Source organism: Diplotaxodon limnothrissa, linkage group LG20 (genome assembly GCF_057381915.1).
Source record: "Diplotaxodon limnothrissa isolate DT_005_m linkage group LG20, D_limnothrissa_male_GT1.1, whole genome shotgun sequence".
Taxonomy (NCBI): domain Eukaryota; kingdom Metazoa; phylum Chordata; class Actinopteri; order Cichliformes; family Cichlidae; genus Diplotaxodon; species Diplotaxodon limnothrissa.
The window spans coordinates 4,773,834-4,797,410 of record NC_140615.1 but is presented as its reverse complement, the minus strand read 5'-3'; the positions used below and the strand labels follow the sequence as shown (position 1 = coordinate 4,797,410).

Below are 23,577 nucleotides of genomic sequence, written 5' to 3'. Positions count from 1 at the left end.
AGTAGAGGATGGAGATCAGCCAGGACCACTCATGAAACATCAGCTAAATTCAGGTGTGTAAATCCACAAGGCGCAGTAAACCTCAGAGCAGCTGCAGCAGCACAGGTAAGCAGATCACAGCCTCATTTTTTCTCTGCTTGTGTTCTTCTTAACTGATTCAAGCCGAGCCTTTATTAGAAATAAAATTTTAACAGAAATCAAGCTGGTTTTCCTATCTACTAATATTATTTAATTATTACATTAATATAGCACAGGGTTCAGTAAGATTTGCACAAAAGTAGGTGGAAGAAATGTTCTTCAAAGAGCTGCTTTTTACTCTCTTACTTTGAGAATATTTCAGAGCCAGTACTTTTCCACTTTTACTTGAGTAAAGAAGTGGAAACAGTACTTCTGTACTTTTACTGGAGTATGTTTCAAAACTACTATCTGTGCTTCTACTTGTTGCCACCTCTGCTTAAAACTGTGCATTAGTATACTGGCACATACAGCAGTTGGCATGCAGTTTGCATTACCTGTCAGGGGATGTCTCTGTTTGCTCATGTGAGCCAGCTGAAGGTTTTGTCCCCGGAAGGCGTCAGATTAGTCGGAGATGACACATTTAAGGCCTCAGAAGTGAAGCAGACTCCAACTCAAACCGAAGCGGATGTGCAGTGTGCAACTTCAGCAGTGTCTGCGACTCTTACTTCCACACCGTGTGGTCTTTTGCATTTCTGTCACGTCTGCGTCACTACAACTCGTTTTGCAAACTCTTATTTAGCTTTTCCACTGTGTGAAGCACCAGGTTAAGATTTGAAACAAAAAGTTGCCTTAAAGTTTCTTTGAATTGCACAATGCACTAAGTTTAACACAGTAAAGATGCAGGTACGGCTTCAAACTTCACTCTCTTTATTTACAGTAATGTTAAATGACATTAAAAACAGGAAGGTCATGACAGTTTTTTTTTTCTTTCACGCCTCTTCTTTCTCTTTCCTGTTTATCAGGAGTGAAATTGTGGTAAACTTTAATACTGAACCAAGTTTCTAGATCAAAAAAACCTAAGCCACCTCCCACAACCTCGAAAATTGTACCAATAGAAATTAAACATTGGTATCCGTCTAAGTTACAGAGCTGCACAAAAATGAGCTTCCTGTGTGCATGTAGGCTTTTCTCTTTGAACACCAGAGCTAACCTTGTACTTTCAGGATCTTTCTTACCGCTCATTTTCTTTCCGCTGAGGTATCAGTTATGTTCACGTCAGGCCTCACACAGGCGGCAGAAAAGGATTATTTGAGAAGGGGAGATATTGGAAAACGCACTCTCGTTAAAATGTTTTTAAACTGTTGCTGTCTGTGATACGAGGTCAGTAATATTTCAGCATTTAGTAGACGTGGTAGTACGGTAAATTCAGCTATATCCCCGCCGCTTTCATATTGTTCACAAACATGACAACCATCTCTTGCCCTTCCTGTGACGAGGCAGTCTCTATGACTCATCATTTAGGGGATATCCATGTCGCCATTAGATGCATGAGAGTGACGTTTGTCTAAATCACATCCAGCTCTGCTGTCAACATTTTCTTTGCTCTCCTCCCGATCCCCCGATCCCGAACTCCTGAGACGCAGCCCGGGGTCTCGCTGCGTTGGGATCTGGAAGCTCGTGAAGGAGCTTCCCAGCGATGGTCTCTTCTCTGAAAATGAAAGCAACAAAACGGACAATTGAAATCAGACTTAGGCTGAAACAAAAACCAAAAATAAAAACAGAATTCACAGTTAAAATAAAGTATAGTATCAAATTTAAGGAAGTATATTTGCAGAAGTTCAAAATGAAATATATGAACCACCTATTTTGACCTAAACTTCACAGCCCCTGAGCTAAGCAAATGGTCACATCAGTCCTGGCTGCAACACAACAGGGCTAGAAGTGGTTAACACTTCTCTGCTGGTATAATGCAGCAAGAAACATTTGAAAATCTGGTCTTGAAACGGTGCATGTCTGTCATGTCTCTGAGCAGGCAAGGACACATACCGCCAGGTCCGATCGGCCGCATCAGTCTGTTCATCTGGACATTCCAGTGTTTGACGTTGGTGCTCGCCTGCCGAAGTTTCCTCTGGGCGGCCTGCCGGAGAAGAAGAGCTTAGCGGCTACTGATAAACAAGTGAACTGACAAACGCTTCCCAAAAACCTCGATCTGTTGAAAAGTACCCAGAAGAGCCACTAAGACGTGAACTCGCTTCCTTTTTGCTCTTTGTCTGTGACCTGATAAATAAACAAAGTGCTGCTGGTATTTTAACCACTAAAACTGGTCAATTTATTAAAAAGTTAAACTTTGCATCTCAATAAGGTTAAGGTTCACTACTGCCACTCTCAAGGCCAGATTTTGTCAAATAAAATCAAATATAATGAAAGTAATAAAAAGACAGAGTAGCCACCACTCAACAAGAGAAAAAAAATGGTGTCCTGTTTGAATCCTGTTCATAACTGATGTGCTTTTGAGGGACTGATCACGATGGCAGTCTGTTTAGTCTCATTAAAGTCTCTGCCATCTGGCATCCTGTCTTATCATTATGAATTTCAAAGTTATACTTGCAGCACTTCCTGGTTATCTAACTTTATCTGATGACTAGGGACTGTGATGGGTGGGTGGTTGTTTTTTTTGTAGCTCGTGAGATGCTTTCGTGTGTTGTTTTAAGCGCCTATTTTGAACTTAACTTCTGTTTATTGGTTTGGTGTCAGATTGTCAGTGACTCTTGCGACAGGACAGCCTCTCGCTGATCTCATCAACACATTCTGTGGTGATTTATTTAAAAACGACAAGCAGCAGAAGCTCACTTATTTTTTTCCATGTTCAGGGGGTCTGCAGTGGTATTAGGGGCCTGAGGCCTGAGGGGTATTAGCTTCGATAACATGCTGTAACTGAGTCACACGGTCAGTGTCAGGGTTTCTACCTACCACAACGTCCTGGTCAACTCTGTGCCGGTTGGCTCGAACCTCCTCCAGCTGTCTCTGCGCCTCCTCCAGGGCCCGGGATTTGGCCTCCATTTCCTGCTTCAGCTCCTGCTTCTCCCTCTGTGTCTTCGCAATGTACTCCTCCTGTTCCTCCTGCAGGTTCATCAGAGCCTTCATTTTATCCTCCTCCTCAGCCAACAACCTGAGCATGATGTAGAATGCAAAGAAGTTAGACTTTGAATAGATCATTTGTGATAAATGCAGGGGGCTCATCAGCGAGGTACTTTGGACCTGGGATGGGATAAATCGAGAGTGCAATGACAATGGTCTAGGTGGCTGCAGCGTTAAACAACTTCCTCTTTGCAGCTCAACTTCCTCAGGAACATAACGCAATGTGAACTAATTCAGCAACAGAGTTTATTAAATGCTGCTTGTACACAACACAACCTCCACCACCCTGCGCTAAGCTTTTTGCACTGCACACCTGGCTAGCTGCTTAAACAACTTTACCCTGCTTGAGCATAGCGGAAGGCCTCCTCATCAAGCCTGGCTTTAATCTCTTGCTGCAGCGCCTCCTCCAAACGTTTCTGCATCTCCTCCAACTCCAGGATCCTCTTCCTCTGCCTCTCTGCTTCCTCCTCTTTCAAAGCCATCTCTGCCTGCATACTGACTCGGGCCTTGTAACACACAGAAAGAAGCAAGTTAAAGTCGATCTGCATCTTTATGCTTTTAAAATCTTTCATTCTTTGTTTCCATGCTCACCTCCTCAGCCTCACGGAGCTGAATCTCCAGGGCACGCTGAAGCTGTTCGTGTTGCTGGCGCCTCCTCTGCTCATCCTGCTCCAGGAGGGCCTGAGCCTGCTTCTGCGCCTCCTTCAGGAGCTCCAGCTCCGCCAGCTTGCGCTCCCGTTCCTCCTGCAAGGCCCGCAGCCTCTGCAGCTCCTCCTCCTTGGCCTGTCGCCTTTTTTCCCGAAGCTCACGCTGTTCACGTCGCTTAAGCTTCAGATCTTTGTGGAGGGATTTCTTCCCCTCCACATGCAGCCTGATTGCCGTTTGAATAGCTGCAAAGAAGACACTGATGTTTAACATCTAAATAAATAATTAAAGCTTTTAAAAATTGATGTGAATTGATGAATGAGAGTCTCTTTTAACCTGTAGTCCACTCCTGTCGCTGTTTGGTGTCTGACGCACTCATTTCATACGTCTTGGAGAGGGTTTTAAGACAAAACATGCATCTCTTCCCATCTCGGTCTGGCAGCACCTGTTCAAAAAAGGGACACCCAGTTTATCTCTTAATACTGAGTAGTTAACTGTGAATGGTTTTGCAGTTTTTGAGTCTATTTTGTAAAAATAAAGGAGAAAAACATCAATTACAGGAAAAGGACATTTTTCTAACAACTCTGAAAGCTCAAAAAACATCTGCTTCCTACAATATAACACAATTTCAGCAGCTTCCTTTGAAGTATCACATGCTGGGTGAAGTGATGAACTTGTGACTCAATTAGTTATTCATGCAAGAATTTATATTGCCAGGATTTTTGCAATATTGTGGTCTACACTTATTCCAAGTCACCATTGTAATGATCATAATCTGAGCTGTACTTTAAATGTCTTTTATGAACACAATGAGTCATCAGTCACGTTCCAGGCTGGAAACAATATGCAAAACTTTTTGCTCGAGATTTTTCTTAAAAGAATCCTCTTGCAATAAGATGTTCCAGTTAAAGGTGTGACCCATGCTTCGATCACAGTAAATTCCTTAGGGATTTATAAGAAGCATAAAGAGAAGCAAGAAAATGTTACAACAGCTTTGCTAGAGGCCTCAGTATTTAATCAGTCCACAATAAAATACAAGGCAGGGATATTAAGAGTGTTGCTAGTTCCCTGGGGCCTGGCGTGCTGCGGTGATCACAACAAGAGAACAAACCTGAGTATTCAAAGAGGTAAGAAGAGCAGCTAACAGCAAAGCACCTGCACAACTCTCATTTCCTTAGTTAATGTGTCCAATGCAGCATTTACACAAAACCGAAGTAGTGTTAACCCTCTGAGGTCTACATCATCTACACAGGTGATAACCTTAACCGTACCATAACCTTAAATATTAGAGAAGGCCAAAATGGACTTAGTGGAAAAAATGAGAGTAGTTTACCATGTGTGTCATTTACAATTGTTACTCTTCTCTTCCTTAACTGTCAAGTAAAGCGGTTGTTTCCACCACTGAATTTCTAAAACTGAAAATTTTACTTTTTTTTTTTTTAGGTAGGCCATCAAGTTTTTGCCAAATCAAACGTGGTTCATCAAGAAGAAGAAGAGAAATAGTTAAAGGACTCTATAAAGAAACAAGTGCTAAAACAAATCAAGTCATCGTAATGAGACTTTGTCATGATTACGCTTTGGCTTCATTCATGCTTAATAAAGTTTTTCATGCTTTATTGTGTTATTCTGTGAAATAAACCCTCATTAGTCCTCATATGAGGAAATACCTTTTGTTTACAGCTGATTCTTACTGTGTACTCATCAAGTCCAACTAATCTCAAAAACCATCGTAAAGACGAGCTCATGTTTCTTGAGGACCACCTGTGTATTCTGTAATAAACCTGGGGTGACGCTGTGTGGACTGCCGAGACAAACGTGAACTTTCATGCAATGCGGGGGGGAAAGGGCACTGCACACCCACGATGAAACCTCCTCCTAATTGCAAAGCACGGTAGGTGGAGTATCGCTCATCATAGTCATAGTTTGGGGCTGTTCGGCATGCGTACTTCGCCATGATTAACGCCACAATGACTTGCACGCGTGGAAGTCCAGACACCGAATGCGACCAGTCAACAAATGGTCTGTGGCATGAGCTGAAGAGGGCTGATCAATCAAGACGTCCCAGAAATGTTGCAATATTTCACGAACAGCCACAGGAAGCATGTGATGGATGTTGTGACTGCTAAGGGGGGGATCTACAAGTTACTACACTCGGGAATTCACTTACTGCTCTGCGATTAATTACTCAGAGCTGATACAAGAATAGATCTCATTGCGCTTTTAGTCATCTTTGACTGTAACTGGGATGAATTTCAGACCACATTTTATGAGCAATAAATGCAGAGAACCTAATAACAGTTTCCAATTTCCTTCTTGCAAGTGTATTACGCAGTATGATAACTGAGGCTGTGTCCACACGAAAAGTGACCAAGACACCTTAAATAGCAACCGCTGCACTCTTACTTCTGCTTCACTTTCAGCTAGGAGTGAGGCTAGCACACTAATCACCTCAGTTCCCTTGAGCTCTGCGAGATTTGTGAGGAAATCTTGTTTTTAATATGACCCATGGCAAGCTTCAGTTTTCTGTCTTACCTTGTTTCATTATGACACCCAAAATATGAAGCAGTGCCAACACAAGTCAAAGCACTGGAGTAGAAAGATTTTGGATTTTGCAGTTATTTACTTCCTTTTATGAAAGGTAGTTTAGTCATTTGAGAGAGGCTCGGTGTCACCTTTGCTCATCCCGCATCTTAAAAGAAAATCATGAGCCACCGAGTAAAAGTGGGATTATTCAGCAACATTTCACGTTTAAATTTCTTCTCTTTATAGCATGTTTATTAATGTCGACATGACTTGTGCTGATTTAACTGTGAGGGCGGTCTCATTTTCTCTCAGACTCCAAAAAAAATTCTTTGCTCTTGTAAACGTGAAGCAATAATTTTGACTTAAAAGAAACTGAATTATATAAAATTAAAGGTATAAACTGAATGTATGAATTACATTTAATCTGACCAGATTCCAGGGTCTTGCTGGGTTTTGTACTTGCTCCCCTTTTTTTGTCTTGTTTAACCTTTGGAGGGACAGGATTTCAAATTTTGTAGTAAGTTACAAGTTAAATCAAAGATGAGGGGCGTGATAAAAAATAAAACTACAAAAAAACCTTAGTGTAGCACCTTGGGGAAGTCCCCGCCGTACACTGAGAACCACTGCCTGAATGTCATTTAAACGCCTGCTTTAGTATTTCTGCTGTGGAGATTTTGTTATTAAGAGTTTCTCTAGCTGTCACAGATGATTATCTCTCCAGCTGTTTACCTCCACGCAGCAGTTCTCATCCAGGGCTATATTGCCTTGGCAGTCCTTGCGGTCCTCTCCAGTGTAGTAGGACAGGTTGCTCGGCTTTAAGGTGAACCACCGTTCCTTCCAGTTTCTCCTCAGCTGGCCTTTTTTCCATAGATAGCCCTGAACGCAGCCAAACCGACACACAGATCACTGAAATAAATCTCACCGGGGAGGAACAAAAACAGCATTCTGGAGGCACATCAGTTTCCTACCTCTTTGAGGACATCACCAACTATTTCCCTGTACACTTCCTCTATAGCCATGCTGATGATGCTCGCATCAATTCCTCTGGTTACCTTCCCGGAGTTCATCATCTCTAGAAACGTCCAAACAGTAATTCCACTCTGCTGCACTGAGTCTTGAGAGAAGAAGTCCTCTAACTCGACACAGTTGAACTCAATACTCATAGCCATACATATTTTCTTGAGGAGGTACTCCACCTGCATGGAAAGAGACAGGATTAATAACTCAGCTGGACTGTCCCTGCATGCTGTGCTGCACTCAAGCAAGCTATATATTACACCAATCACCTTTGTGTGCAGTTTTAAGGAGTATTTAAAACTGAATTTACCATTTTTAGTGACCATCACCTGCTTATTAAGGACTAATTCACAGTAATGCTTTAATATTACTTTGTTACTACACTTTTATTTGTAGTTTGAATCCTTCTGCTTAAAACACAACTGCAAAAATTGTATCTAATAGTGTAGCTGAAAGCAGCTTTTGCTATTTCCCAATAAGGCTTTCTCTAGTAACAGTATAACCTCACAGTAGCCCTGGCTACACCACAGAGTGCTTTGCACAGTGGCTGATGTGTGAAACACGCTCCAAAATACAACTGGATAATGCTTTCTTAAACCGAGGGCGACAGAAACGACCCTGCCCTTGAAAAATTGGGGCTTTCTCTTGGCAGCGGCTGTGAAGAATACACGACAGGAAACCAAAATGAGACTTTGCAAGTGAGAAACAAGCCCACACTGCTGCGTGACATGAGCACCATGTTCCATGGTGGCAAGAAACAAACTTTCAGCTGGTGTACTCGGTGTTTGTAAAAGATCCAACAGCATTTTTAGGTCAGAGATTACTGAGTGCAATCTCAGACTCATCAACAGAGCGCGGAAATGTTGAGTAGCTTAGGGTCTAAGTTTGGAAACGGGTTTCTTTTGCCACACACACTTGTGATTTTTTTTCTCTTTCGGTTACATTTTCAATACGATAAACAATGCATCGTACTAATGATAAGAGTTAAGAGTTAAACCCACCTCGTCGGGAACCATAACCAAAGGGTACTTGTCCTCAGAGAGAAAATTAAAAAGGCACCAGAGACGAAAAGCATCTTTGTCTGGTAAAATGGTGCTGCTGCTTCGGTCTGGCTGGTAGTTTTTCTTCGCAGTAAGAGTCCAGCAGAGCTCGTCTACGTTTTCCTTAATAAAAGAACCTTCCACAACCTACAAAGACACAAGACCAGGGGTTTAAAAAAAGCTGTCTGAATTATGAAACACATGAGGCTCGCAATATGCTGAAATAAACTGAGCACACTTGTTTGGGTTTTTTTTAATCACCTTATCCAGGATGTATTTATTGAGGTAAGGCATATAACCCTGACTGGAAACTGGGCCATCATCGTCATCCCTGAAGTGTTCCTCCAAAGCCACGGGGTCATGTGGAATACACAAGACTGTGCACAGGTTGTGAGACAATACCTGAAGGATCACAATATGAGGATATTTAACAAAGAAAAACACTGAAGCAGAAAGTCATTTCAGTTCTCGTTGTCCAACACAGGACTGTGCAAACTGTTTTATTTGTTGTCCTGTGAGGCTGCTAACCGCATCCGCCTACAAATTAATAATTAAGTGTCTAAAAAAAGAGATTACACGTCATGAGTTAGGAAGGATGAAACTTTCTGTAGAATATAAAAGGTAAGTGACATGATGTATAAATATATTTATATAGCTGGCTGCTCAATCAGAGAATGAAGGCCAGGGAAGTGTTTGAGGAACTGAACTTTTAAATTTCTGCTGCATCGTTTTTTCTATTTTAAAAAATGTGTTTGCTCAAACATGGAAAAAAAGAGTCACCAGAGTCAGCAAAAAGCTTTAATTTTCTAGGAAAGCTGCCTGGAAAACCGTTCAGACGCACTAGTTTAAGAGTGGAACGACATCAGTAAAGCAATATGACCGTTTTAAAGTTTAAAAAGATGAAAATCGAGCTCAGGAAAACATCTCCAAGTTCTATTAGAAACTTCAAGTGTTACACTTTACTCTTTGTGAGCAGTGGCATCACTGACAGCATGTGAAAAACAGTTAGATTAAAAAACGCTTTTCCTTCTTGTTCTGTTTCTTCAGCTGAAACCATGCAACATCTTGAGGTATCGTGCATTTTATCAGACAGCTAGGTTCTCTGTGTGTTGAGCCATAACCACATCCTGTCGCCAGTCTCCAACGCTACAACATCTGTCAGTTTTGAGGCCAAAGCATGCAAAGTGTTTGCCTGCGAGTGCCTCTGAGCAGCGCGGCGCCTCAGAGAAGGCTGAAGGCACGAGGGGGGATAAGCCCAGTCATGAGGCTGACTCGCTGAGAGCCAGGAGCGCCGGGCGGCACATTCGCAGGAGCGTGGAGGTGGCTGGAAATGGAGTCTGAGCCACAGCGAGACCGAGTGACATAACAATGAGATCAACGCAACATACAGTAGCCTCGTTTAGGCTCTGTGGAAAGAGACAACGGTCACCAACATGTGTCCACTTTATCCCTGCTCTCCCTGTGACAATGTCCTTTTTGACATGTTCGGCCTCATGTTGTGAACCTACTCTATTCAACAGGCTGCTCTCTGGCCCGGTGCTGTGCCAGAGGGTCCCTTTGCACTACAAGCTGGTACATGGAGGCCCAATGTGAGCACAGCTTGGAGATGAGGGCTCCCATTCATGTACAGACTGAGAGCAAACTGTTACTCTCGTGCTCGCGCCGGACAGAGGTGCATATTGTGCCCTCTTTCAGCAGCTGAAAGCATTTTATTCAAAATAGGGGGAACAAATTTGTTCCTTGTTGGGCAGTACACGGCTGAAAAAAACGGAGTTTTACACAGGAAATGTTAATGATGATGATGTTTTCTGATAAGTAGTATCAGACGTTGCACACCATTATTTCCTGACACATAAACACATAGTAAAAGTAGTAAACCTTGAGATTTAATTTGCTTTGTTGCTGAAATTGCTTTCACCTCCTTCACAACCAACCCGCATGATGTAAAATGCAACGAGGTAGGAAACGAGGGTAAACGGTAAGAGATGAGTAAGTTCTCGGGCAGGAAAAAAAAAAGTTTCTCTAGTTCCATCTTCCAGGTAGACGATCCCTCACTCACCTTCAGCTGAGACTTGGACACTTTCCCGCTCTTCTCCAGATCCAGGGCTGTGAAACCATACCAGATGGATTTAAGCAGCTCAGACCGCAAGTCCATGTCTGCTGCAGCGTTATTTTCTGGTTTCCTCCTCTACGTCTCTTCTTCTTCCCTCTACTGTTGACACGGGTGACAGGCATACACCCACGCTGTGTTGCTGCTTTCAGGCAGGCATGGGGCTTTACTGTTCTGCTGGCAGCGGCACCTGCTGGATTACAGTGGTCAGTGATGAAGAGGGAGGGTCTCGCTGTTTACCGCAGCGTCAGATCTTGCCCTGCAGTGGCAGAAGCGTTTTAATCCTTAGAAAATTTTAAAAGAAAAAACTCCATTATGCATTGCCTAGAAATCTACAAGTGTCTTGCTAGGTTTAGTTATGCGCCTGTGCAAAAAGTGTTGTTATTACAGTTTTATATTTTTAATGTTCTAAAGTTATATCACTGATTTACTGAAAATCTCCATCCCCTTCCTGTGCACCTTGGACAGAAAGTAATTTGCCATTCATTATAAAGGTTTATTATTTAAGTTAGTAATTAGATGGGCTCCTGGCAGTGCTGCTTTTACTTTCATTTCTCTGTGAAGTAATCTTTCAGTTTGTTTTCAAGGTCCTCCTTATTTGGGTGATACCTGCACTGATGTGTGAACATAAATAAGGCATAAAGAGCCAATTAAGTGACAGTGAATGATAATTGGCCTTGCATGTGTATAGCACCTTTCTGTACAGTTGAGCACTCAAAATACTTTTTACTACAAGTCTCATTCACCCAATCACACACGTTGTTACAGTACTTGTATCAATGTCCAAAGGCTTTCTAACATTCACAGCACGCTCACACTGGGATTACACTGGTGGAAACTCGGGGTACCTTCCCCCAAGTGTACTTTGCCACATGGATTGATCCACTGACCTTCCAACTGGTAGAGGACCCACTTTGTTACCTGAGGCCACAGAGCATCTGCAAAACAAGCCCAAATCATCACCCCTCCACTGGTGATGTTACCCGCTGTTCTAGAAATCTTCTGGTTTGTTCAGATATGATTTTGCAATCAAAGCTGTGCTCCCATGTTCTTTTGAGAGGGAAGAGGCCTGGCACCCCTACCAAACAAGCCATACTTGTTCAGTCTTTTTCTAATCGTACTGTGACGAACTTTAATCTTTAACATGCTGACTTAGGCCTGCAGAGTCTGAAATGCAGCTCTTAGGGGTTTTTTGCAGTTTCTCTAACCTTAGGGTGAATTTTCAGGGATGATTAAAAGATTTTTTGGGCAGCACAAATTGTTTCTCTAAGATCACTGCATTAGCTTTATGTTAAGTTAGCTTGTCTCATCGCTACTTTAGCAGCTGTCTGTTAAATGTAGACTTCTTGTTAGCTAAGTTTACCGTATATTGTTTATATTTGCATATAAAATACTAACAAATGCAGAATGGCTTGGTAGCTTGACTTTACCTTAGTGCTGTCCAATGAATTTAAGAACCTCTGACATCAATATTCAAATATGTAAATTAAAAACAACAACAAAACAAAACCATTACGTCAGTAACTGACGTGATCCCATTGATTTAAACAATGTTTATATTAAAATATCTGAAAATAAAATAAAAATAACAAAAAATCTAAAATTCTTCTAATATTCCTCATGATTTGTCAAATAAATCAAACTCCACTTACTTTAGCTCTGGAAGTCTATATCCTTGAAATGGCTCCGCTTTATGTAGATTGTATTATTATTATTATTATTATTATTATTATTATTATTATTATTATTATTATTATAGGTTTCTCTGAATGTCTGTACTTTGCACATAGGGGGAAGCCGCGGCGACACGCTGTCACGTGGTAAAACAACTTTCGCGTCGTTACCATGGAGTTGTTTATGAAACTCCATTTCTCATTGGTCGAAGACGTTATCCTGACTAAAGCGCACGCGGCCATTGGCTGATACGGATTCTTATTTCGACCAATGGCAAAGCGCGCTTTTTACAAACTCATATGAGTCCAGGAAGTTGACAGCCCACTGTGGTGAGAATAGACGGGGCTAGTGGTTTTTAAATCTGCACAAAACACCCGATAAACCAAAACATTTGGAGCTGTTCCGGTCTGAAATACTTTACTGGATGATCGGAAGGAAGAAACGGATACTCTGTTGAATTATAGGAACACAGAAGGTCCGTATGTAGCCAGGCTTGTGATCGGGGTAAAGCTAGCTTCTCTGGGGTAATTTTCACAAGTCAGCACGATGGTTTGTACTGTGTTACTAACAGGCATGCGCTTTTACGATTAGACAGATTGTTTGAGAACTTTAAATTAGCTCATGTTAACGTTTTAAAGTCTCGTGTTTCTTTTTTGTTGTTGTTTTCATTGCATGCTTGGTGTCTTTTGCCCATCTCCATACTACCCTTGTTAGAAGCCTGTTTGGTATTTTGGTTGCTCAGCTTTAATTTCTTTCTGTCTTTAGTTGCTTCAGTTGCTCCTCACAGCTTTATCTCCTCATCATGGACTCTTCTCCAATCCTTCGTCAACAGAGTCAGAATAAAATCCGCAGTGACTTTATGAGGTGAGACTGATGATTTGAGCCGCAGTTACTGATATAGAATTTCAGAGCTGGGACTTATTTGGTCTGTCTACAGAAGCGTGTTTATTTGTTTGTCTCATAGTAAAATATACCTTTCTAAATCTCAGGTATCAAATCAGTACTGGTATTAAAAATGTCAGGCAGCTTGTTCCTCTCCTGTATCTGCCTCCCATCTTGTCTGGTTTTCTTTGTCCGTGAATCAGTTTTTCCCCCCTTTTTTTCTCCCTTTGCATGCTGCCTCTGGTGATTTCCCAGCCTCGAGCTGGGTTGTGTGACAAAGCTGACCGTTTTTCTTTTTTCAGAATGAAGAATGAACAAAACAAAAAGGTAGCAGACCCAAAGCCTTCCAAACCCATGTCAGCATCTCACCTTTCCAACAAAGATATTGAGAACAAAGATCCAGGAAGCTCAGCCACTGGTAAAAAGGCACCTCTGCAAGCAGGTATAAGCAGGCTTCCGGTGCTTGCAAAGTCCCTCCATCTTCAGACTCCCTCGGACTTCAGTCAGTCCCACTGCAGGTGGGAGGAGAAACCTCTGGCTGTAAGCATCTCCTTTTGATCCTGTAGATTTCCATATTTTTATTTACTCGGGTTAGTCTGATGTGTTTAATAAGCATTTTCCTTTTTCTGCAGCGAAAAGCGCCGAAGAAAAAGCCACTCACTCGGCCTGTACCTTTTAATCTGTCACAGCCCAAAAGCACAAGAACGGCTGCTGAAAACCAACCTCTGGCTGTCCCAAAGCTTTGGACTCATGCAAACACAAAACCGTCTAAACATCCAACCGCTTTAAAGGGCAACAAGGATTCAACCAAAGCTGCAGGGAAGCCTCTCGGAAAGACAACAGAAGATGCTTCCCACCTATCGGGACCAACTGGGCCTTCCAGCACATTTCAGACTTCATCTTTGTCCACCGCTATGTCATCCCGTCCTGATAGTGCTGCTACTTCTGCACAGTCTGCTCCCAGTGCAGAGGTCTATTTGAATAGCATGAACCTGCTCAGTCTAAAAGACCATTCAAAAACAGCACATGCTAGTCGGACCACGCAGTGCAATTCTTCAAAAGGTGGTAAGCTTGTTTATTTATCGCATCTAAGGCACAAACTTCCACCTATATTTTGTGGATAATCACTTAAAGCTTGCAGGCCGTATTTCCCTCACTCCTTTAAATCCATGGAAATCCATTTATTTTGTTTAGTGAAAATGAAGATATTAAGAGAGTTTCTCTTGGGCTTTTTTCTTTTGCATTATAGAAAAGGGGGAGAACTTCCAGCCTGACCATGCGGCTTTGCTTAGCATCCTCCGGAACGAAGGAGTGGGCGTCACAGGTCCGGCGCCTACGACTCCACAGTCCAAACCGTACAACTATTTGGTGAGTTGGATTCACAGCGGTGCATTCTTTATCATGCTTTTTTTTGTTTGCTTGTTTTTAATGCCTATAGTTGCAGCAGGTAAACATTTTTTTAAAGGTGTCCAATGATCATGTGTGCAGCCCCAGCGAGTGTCCGTCATGACGAGCCGACAGAAAGCTGGAGCCCCTGCAGGTCAGTGTAAGATGGAGAACACAGCATGTGCTTGGCACATACATGTGAACATTGTAAAAGACTTATTTTATAGTAGATGGCCGAGCAGTCCCTTTGAAATACTATATAAATATATCTCACTATACGTGTGTGTTCTCTCGTCCTGTGTAAAATCCCCAATAAAAATGCCACAATTATGAGTCTCATTAACTGGAAGCCAATTTTATTCAAACTAAACATCAGGCAGTGTTAGTTGGGTGTTCATAATGTTCAGTATTACACTCACGTCATATTATTTAAATGATTGTTGTCTGTACTTTTCTCACAGGATCAGTGAAGTCTGTGCAGTTCTCTCCAGACCCCGCTGCGCTGCAAAGCATCCTCCAGAACGAGGGAGTGAAAGCCGGAGGGCCCGTGGGCACAACACCCCGAAGTTCAGTCTGTCCACCAAGCAGGGCGACTTCAATCTACACAGTAAATTTGTGTTCACTTCTGTACTTCCTCATACTTGTTACATTGTTGTTATTGCTTTTTTTTGCTTTTTAAGTGCTGCCTTTGAAATAATTTCTTCTGTCTTCAGGCTCAGAGAGTGCCGGTTAGAAAAAATCGTCCAGAGGCGACTGCTGTGCCAGCAAGTAAGATGCAGCATTGCTCCACTCGTTATCTTTATAAAACCCAAAGCACTCTTATCTCGTTGTCCTTTTAATCTGATGTGATGTGGCTTTTTTCTCCTGAGCAGCAGCATCAGCAGCACTCAAAGAGACGGCGCTGAACAAATGGACCCCACAGAGAGTCCGCAACACCAGACATCAGCCCCTGTCTGCTATGGTCAGTATGTATTTATTGTATGTTGGCACTCTGTCCAGGTAGTCTGTTGTGTTGTGCACAATCACCGCGTTAACTCATAATGCTTCTGTTTGCAGAAATGGCATCAGTCGCCATACGGCACTCCTGGATTCAAGAGTTGCAAAACCAACCTTCAGCCCCAACAGGAGGTGAGATGGGAAACCCTGACTTAACCTATTATTTTATACCACTTGTGTGTGTGTGTGTGTGTGTGTGTGTGTGTGTGTGTGTGGCAGTGCCAAAAGATGTTCTTAAGTACGTAAATATTGTTTAACTAGTCACCATAAAAGGGAATCAGGAACTAATCTAAGTGAACACATAAAAAGTTTTAACCAAAAAAGCTTTTTGGTTTTAAAATATTAAGCTACAATGTCAGTATCCCAACTTTGGGAGTGATGAGCGGTGGGGAAGGAGCGAGACATCCTTCATTGCGAACAGGCCTCACTAAGCATCTCTTTATACCTTCTAGTATAACTCTGTTGAACAAATCCAGGTAGGGATGGGTATTGATAAGATTTTCACGATTCCGATTCCATTTTCGATTCTGTTTAACGATTCAATTCTTTATTGATTCTTTTTAAAAAAGGAGAACACTAAGGTCGAATAGCTTAGAACTTTGTTTTATATCTTCTCTTTGAACAAGATAGAAATTTAGGAGTAACATGGCCTCACAAACCCAGCAGTGACATCTTAAGAGATCCACAGCATACGGCTCTTCCAAGGGGTGTCACAGGGTCCCCAGGAAAAAAATTGTAAATGTAAAATAAATATTCTTCTGTAGCAATAACAAAGTTTTAACTAGAAAAAAACTGTCTAAAATTTATGCTTAAATGAAGAAAATTTGACTTATTACAAGGAAAGAGACTGAATTGTTTCTTTCTTGATTGAGTTAAATATAAGAATTAAATCTCAACTCTGAGAACAATAATTAGAAAAAAGTGCTGAGAATAAGACACCATCAAACATACATTTTGCTCTTATTTCACATTTTAATATTTTTAATGATAACATTATTAGGTTTTTAATGTCCCTTACTGCAGAATAAAGATTTCTTATGAAAGTTTTGTTTTGTTTTGGTTTTATCTTTAGCTCCATTCTAAGAAAATGACCAGCTTCAAGTGTCCTCAGTGTAGGACACATACAGGATGCCATGCTGAAATGTAAAGCACTTACAATAGAAGCCACTAGAAACAAATTATTCCAGCCTAATAGATGACATTTATGGCACTTGTTTTCTGTGCTGACTGATATGCTGCTCAGTGCTTTGCTGCCTGCTTTTAAATCAGATGTCACTCTGAACATAAACACAAGCTACGTGTGATGTCTCTGATGTGTATCTGTTTCTACTCGTGCTGATGCTACCGTGACTAAAGCTAGCCAAGCAGCAGTAAATATGTGAAGCAAGGCAGAAGGATTTACTCATCAAATAAACAGGATCATAAGAATATAAGACCACGAGCACCACAAATGTAACAGAAATATGCTGACATAAAATGGCATGTTATTTGAAATCTACATGAAACAATGACACAACTACTTTTTTTTAATTTTTCTAATTTATTTATTTATTTTTTTACCAATTGTCCAAATTAGTCTGTGATTGGCCTTAGTGTGACAGAAATCATATTTATGTACAACTAAATATGCCTCAGCAAACATGTTTTAAATGGATGATTCCTCACTTGATGACGAATGATCCTTTTCCATATTTGCTGAGTCTTAAATTTGATGTCAGTGAACTTATCAGTGGTTGGTGTTTTAAAAAAAAAAAAAAAAAAAAGCCCCCAAATCCCCTATGAGCAAGCACTTGGCGACAGTGGAGAGGAAAAACTCCCTCTTAATGGGGAGAAACCTCTGACAGAACCGGGCTCAGGAAGGAGTGGCCTTCTGTCTCGACCGAGAGGGGTTCAAATGTTCACTGACAATTTAGTTGTATATAAATATGATTTTTAGGACTTGATGTTGAGACCAATTAGGTGAAATTGGGGACGCGCACAGTTCCGCTTCTTCTTGTTCTTCTTCTTACTTGGCGGAGTCTCTGGCAGGCTCTTAACTTCAGCCTCGAGTTCAGCCACCTTGACATTGAGCATTTTCTGTTTGTCTTGTAGACTTTGCAAAGATTCTGTACAGAGAATGCAGCTGACTCTTCTTTTTCTGTCTTCTGTTGTTCTGTGGTGTCTTTTTCTTTCTGAGGCTCCTGCAGAGACATTGCAGTGGATGGCAGTGAGTCCTCTTTTTCCATCTTCTCCTGTTCTCCAGTCTCGTTTTCTTTCAGAGGCTCACATTTGTGCATTTCATTTGCAGCAGTGGAATTTTGTTCTTTGTGCTGCTGTGGGATTTTAAGTGAGGAAGCTTTGGGCTCTTTCAATCTACCTTCAAATCATGAAGGGCCTTGTTGGGGCAGAGCTGGGATTTCAGGTCACTGATTTCCAGGTTGAGTGTCTCCTGCTCCTGCCTATGTTTAACGGCCTGCTCTTCAAGCTGATTTTGAGCTGCTAGGAGCTGTTTCTGGAGCATCTCAATCTGCTCTTGCTGAATCCTACATTTGAGCTCAAATTCAGCCTCCTTAGAGGACTTCAGTCCTACAGAGTCAGTGTGTGAAGCCTCTGTGGTTGGAGTGGCAGACTCCACACACTGCTCTGTGGTAGGGTGGCTGATTTGGTCCTGCAGGGTAACCATGTTGTAAGTTGTAAGAGTAATTTCTAACAGTTTTTTTTTTTAACATGGAATAATGACAGATGCGCTATAGATTTAAAGATAATAATAATAATAATAATTTTAAAAATTATTACTTTAAAAAAATCCTGTAACTACAATATATTTTGGGGACAAATGCACATTTTATTTTGTGTCAGTTACAGTTCCTTTAACCTTTCGCAGGAGGTGGTCCAGAGACTGTTTGATGAAGAAGAAGAAGAGCAGAGCGCAAATGTGACAGAAAAAGATTGCGAGCAGCGACCAGTTCAAGCCTCAGCTGTGAGAATTTGAAGCGACCGATCCACATTAAATTAAGTTCTTCTGATTAATGTAGTAGCTTAACAATCAGTGTATTTTTGTTTTCTATTCATGTCTCCAGAGTAAATCTCACTGTGACAAAGAGGAGGAGAAGAGCAGGAGCAACGATGATGATGATGAGGAGAAGTTAGTGGGAGAACAGATGTTCTTGCAGGCCCAGCACAGAGAGTCTGTTATCTTTTTCTCGACTGGCAAAAAGTTGTTCAGAGTGCCGCGTTTAGAGAAGCTGGGGGACTCCGCTCTGCAGGACCAGCGCGCTCCAGTTTCACCAGAAGAGAGAAAGGGGCTGCCAGTGCACGGCGAGGTGCCGGCTGTGCCAGAACCGAGCTGTAAGATCACCCCTGCTGTTCAGCGCCCGCACAGAGGTAACTCTGATCGATCACACTCCCCTTAACCTCTTAAAAGCTGACTCGGAGTAACCATTGAAGCTGTTTTCTGAACCGAGTGGTTTCGTGGTGTGAAAACCACAAGTGTCGTCTTTATGGGGGAAAGGGTTAACAATGTTGTGTGCCTGTTGTGACATTTATTAAAGTGTAGACTAAAAGTGAGTGCCAGGAGAAAAAGAACCACAATATTTGATTTTAAAAGTGACAAAAATTGACACAATTTTCCTGCTATTAAATAATTAGATTCTTTAATTAATTTTTACGAAGGCTGCAGATATTTTTTTTTTTCCTGTCGCAGATCTCGTTGGTCAGAAGACTTGCTCTGTGAGTTCTGCAGTGTTGATGTTGCGCAAGCGTTTTCCTCCCCTGGAGGAGCTGCGTTTGGACGAGGAGGTGGCCACCTACACATCAGCGTCTGTCGGGGCTCCCCCTGGGTTTGCTCCCCTTCGACCTTCCTGTGGAAATCCTCTGGCCTCCATTTTGCACTTCGAAGAGTCCACTGTAAGTGTAGCTCTGACAATCTGCAGTGTAACAAACTTTATATCACTGCTTTATGGTTTCTTTTCTTTTTTTTTTTTATTGAATTGAAAATACCAGCATGCTGTCGCTCTGCCTGAGTGGGTTCTCTCCAGGTTCTCTGGCTTTCTCCCACAGTCTAAAGACGTGTGTGTTAGGTTAAGTGGCAACTTTAAACTGGCCGTAGGTGTGATAGTGAGTGTGTGTGTTTCTCTATCCATGTCAGCTCTGTGATGGACTGGTCACCTGTCCAGGGTGGACCTCGTGTTTTGCCCTATGACAGCTGGACTAGAGCAAAAGTGCAACCCTGAACTGGATCAAGGTTGAGTGGATGGATGGAAGTATTCAGTTCAGAGTGTGCTTCTAGAGAAAATTATAGTTGGCAGAACAACACAGGTTCAGATTTTTGATTAATTGTGACTTTTATTCAAATTATTCCATTTTGAAAAGCCAAGAAAAGGGAAACCATGATGGTACAAACATAAAAGAAATAGACCCTGCACAACACAGGTGATGTTGCAGCAGGGATCTGAAGGTGTCATAGGGGATCATCTTATTGTTAGGGTTGTCTGCAGGCTCTTTACCTCACTATCTCAGTATATATTTCAGCTTAACAGTCGGTTTAATAGACCGACAGCGCGCATGTTTTGGAAATGTGGTGGCACAGAAAAGCTCAAATGAAGACCATCTGGAACATGAATAAAAGTTTTAAAGCAATGTTAATGATCAGTTATAGAAATATATAATATTTGGCGGTTTGATTATTGGGTGTGATAATTATGCACAAATCAGTTGGAGATTTCACCCTCGGTGTACAAATAACTGTTGCAGCAGTGTATGAAGCTCAAGATATCTTAAACGAAGATCAATCCATCTTTATTTCACACTCAGTGGTCCAGGAAAAAACAAAGGTACATTAAACACGTCATTATTTTCTCACAAACAGACAGCTGTACCAGTGCGTCCATATTAAAGATGGTATCATTATTACCATTAGTTTCCACATGAAGAGTGGCGTAAGAAGATGTTTGCTTGTGCATTTGTATCATTTTCCCGTAAACATCTTCATCATCTGTCGTTTGATCTGTAATGACGTGTCTAAGATATGCGAGCTAATTACAGACACTAAAATCAGGTAATCTGATGAGCATGTGTCCTCTGTGGTTTTACACATCATTATAAAACCCCAATTCCCAAAAAATTGGCACGCTGTATAAAATGTAAATAACAACAAAATGCACTGGTTTCCAAGCACAGGCGATGTCAAACATTTAAATTGAGATAATGTCTCTTTTTAAGAAAAATCTTTGCTCATTTTGAATTTGAAGGCAGCAAAACGTCCTAAAAGTTGTGACGAGGCAACAAAAGGCTGGAAAAGTTAGTGGTGTTTAAAAGAAACAGACGTTTAGGTTAATGTGCAACAGGTCAATGACTTGATTGGGTTTAAAAATAGCATCTCAGAGAGGCAGAAGTTCAAACTGCATCGACAAATTGTGGAACAAATTCAGAAAAATGTTCATCAGCATAAAATGATGAAGACTTTGAATATCTCATCATGTACAGAACTTAATATCATTAAAGGATTCAATGAACCCAGAGAAATCGAGGCTGAAAATCTGTTATTGGATGCCTGCGATCTTCGAACCCTCGGTGCTGTCAAATTTAATAATAAGCTAATATGTTCCTTAAAATGTTGAGTTTTCTTGAGAAATGGAGAGCACCTACTTTGTTGTTCCCTCATAGAAACTTGTGTAGAAACAAATACGAGTCCAATTTATAAGCTTCAGAAGAAAGCTATAAGAATTATAAATGGATTAAGGTTATTATTCACCAATTACACATTACTATTTATTTATTAAACTACATTAATTCACACTTTCTCACCCTGCACACGTGATGTACAAAATGATCTACCTCCAAACTGTATTCACGGGTTGTTTAAACCATATTTGAAAAAAATACAGTTCAGAACGATTTACAGGTGTACGTCTGCAGTACGGACACAGCAAGACGAGGTAAATAAATATTAAACTGTCGACATTTGCTTTATTTTTATCTTGTTTGGTTTTGCTTTAAAGGTGTATAAAGTATGCTGTGTAAATGGAATAAGGTGTAATTTTCTATAGCACGAATTGAACCTTTTAGTCAGTTTGTGCTACTAATTTCAGTTCTATTTGTCTGTTGTTGTTTTTTCCTTCTGTAGCTGATGTAAGATTTAAAGCACTTAACACTGACCACAATAAGACTCTGTGTGATCCGAGTGCTGCACAGAACACTCGGACATCAGGACAGCAGCTTAAATATTCTCTGTGGTCGGATGTGTTTGATGTGCACAACACAGTCAGAATAAATATTTGTCTTGATTTTGTTTTTCAGAGATTTGTCCCAATTGGCTCCGATCTCTCGTCTGGTCCGCCTTCTCCGCTGCAGGACAGTTGACTTGCACCACAGCTGCAGTGTTTGCTTTCACTGTGAAACGCCGCTGACTTCACTTTACAAATATTTGTCGAACACTGACGCCGCCAGGTCAATGGCTGCTCCAAAAAGAAAAAGGGTATATCTAAATTATACTGTTTTTCTTTCATAACTACAGACACTTGTATGTTTTTAATAAAGTAGATTAAAAGTTATCTTTTTGGGACCTAGGTCCAATGTATGTGTTGAAAAAAATATTTTTTTAAAAGGTCAATGAAGAGATCAGTGCTGTTGGCTGTAGTGTACATGTGGATCAATGGTTAGGATCTCTGTGATGTACAGTGTTTATAATAAATAGTTGTTACTGTCTGGCCATGTGTGGTTTGTTTGTTTGTTTTAAGCACATACACAATTTAAGATTTGTTGATTTGGGAAGTAATTTCAGGATTTGACCCCATGATAAAAACGAACTTTGAATAGTGTCAGACAAATATTTGTTTCATGTCTTTACCTTCAGTTATTTCATGTTTGTGAAGATGATGCTTTAAGTTTGGTTAAGATTGACAGTTTGCTATATTTTAGAGAATTAAGTAGTGGCGCTATGGTGTAGAGGTTTGCACATTCGTTTAATGCCACAAAGATCCTTAGTTTGGTCCCGGGAGGAGACACAAATCCCTTTGAAGTTGTGTCAGGTAGAATGTAAAAGTCTCCCAAATCACACATCCGGAGCTACCTGCTGTGCTCCTGTGAATAAGAGAGCTGCTGAAATCATCATTGCCCCACTCACATGTAGCACTGAGATATGGAAACGACACTTCAGTGATGCAAAATCTCATACCGTCTTGCATTCTGCACTTTGTTTCTTGGCCAGATATAAAGGTCAACCATTTTTCTTGAAACATGCAAAGCATCCTGTTCAGTCATGTGATGAGGTGTCCTGTTAGGAGTTATGGAGTAATATATGAGAAATGTAGCCAGCTGCTGAATCACCTCTGCTCCCATGGGCTGATTTCATCCCCGTCCAGAGGTTTGCATGAAGCAAGATTTGGTGCTTAGTGAGGTAACATCAAGATTAAAAGCGGTTTTCATGGAGGTACATCTCATGCTGAGCTAGACTGCAGACCTAACCTGCACAGGAGCAACAGGAGAAACATTATGGAGGTTATATGTACCTTGTGTAAATTATGCAAAGAAAAATCTACTTAAAGTTGTTTTGTTTTTTTACTTTTCCCCACTTTACTCTCACACCACTGAACACTGCCAGAGTTAAAGCTGAAACCACCCAGCACACATTAACTTAAATTTAATTAGTCCAATCTTTTATTGATCATGAATAAGTCTTGATTGATTCATTACTTGCCAGTTTCCTTGGTGACTTTCAGCTCTTCTGATAAATGCCTAAAGCACAAATACAGGTTCATACAGACCTAATTTGTAGGGCACCGCAAGTGCCAAAATTAAATAAATAAATACACGATTAAATAATTATTAAATTATTTATTTATTTAAATGTTAAATAAATAAATAATGTATTAAAAACATAATTAATTTCTTATATATGCCATTAAATGTGTGTAATGTGAAAGCCATAAATTATTTATTAAATACATAATTATAATAATAACAATAAATGATGAAATTTGTCATTATTGCATAACATATAAATTCATTTTTCCTAAAAAGAACAATTGATTTATTTCACTATTTAATTATTTTAGGCTTACGAAATTACTTTAACTTTCAGAGCATGTGATTGGTTAGCCAGTACAGTCAAGACAGAAAGAGCCCTGATAATGAGTCAATGCAGTGTCACAGTCAGTTGAATAGGTGGTGTGGACTCTTTGCATTTGAAATGAAATTACCAACAGCAAAGGCAGAGGAAAGCAGCCCAAA

At 40.9% G+C, this 23,577-nt stretch overlaps 2 protein-coding genes across 2 annotated transcripts; one reads left to right on the top strand and one right to left on the bottom strand.

Moving 5' to 3' along the window:
- Positions 1-1,475: 1,475 nt before the first annotated feature.
- Positions 1,476-10,476, bottom strand: LOC146610333 (differentially expressed in FDCP 6 homolog). The gene is made up of 11 exons (XM_085344338.1): positions 10,381-10,476; positions 8,583-8,723; positions 8,283-8,468; positions 7,233-7,460; positions 6,994-7,140; positions 4,078-4,186; positions 3,688-3,986; positions 3,436-3,602; positions 2,929-3,127; positions 2,005-2,095; positions 1,476-1,666 (listed from the first exon to the last, which is right to left on the bottom strand). The coding sequence occupies exons 1-11, from the start codon at positions 10,474-10,476 to the stop codon at positions 1,476-1,478; spliced, it is 1,854 nt and encodes a 617-aa protein (XP_085200464.1).
- A 2,062-nt stretch (positions 10,477-12,538) lies between these two features.
- On the top strand, positions 12,539-21,708 carry troap (trophinin associated protein). The gene is made up of 14 exons (XM_085345277.1): positions 12,539-12,580; positions 12,871-12,969; positions 13,290-13,527; positions 13,620-14,052; positions 14,237-14,355; positions 14,476-14,527; positions 14,835-14,980; positions 15,087-15,141; positions 15,246-15,334; positions 15,430-15,501; positions 18,233-18,328; positions 18,429-18,732; positions 19,052-19,254; positions 21,646-21,708. Exons 2-14 carry the CDS (start codon positions 12,908-12,910, stop codon positions 21,706-21,708), a joined length of 1,932 nt encoding a protein of 643 aa, XP_085201403.1. The 5' UTR covers positions 12,539-12,580; positions 12,871-12,907.
- Positions 21,709-23,577: the final 1,869 nt, after the last annotated feature.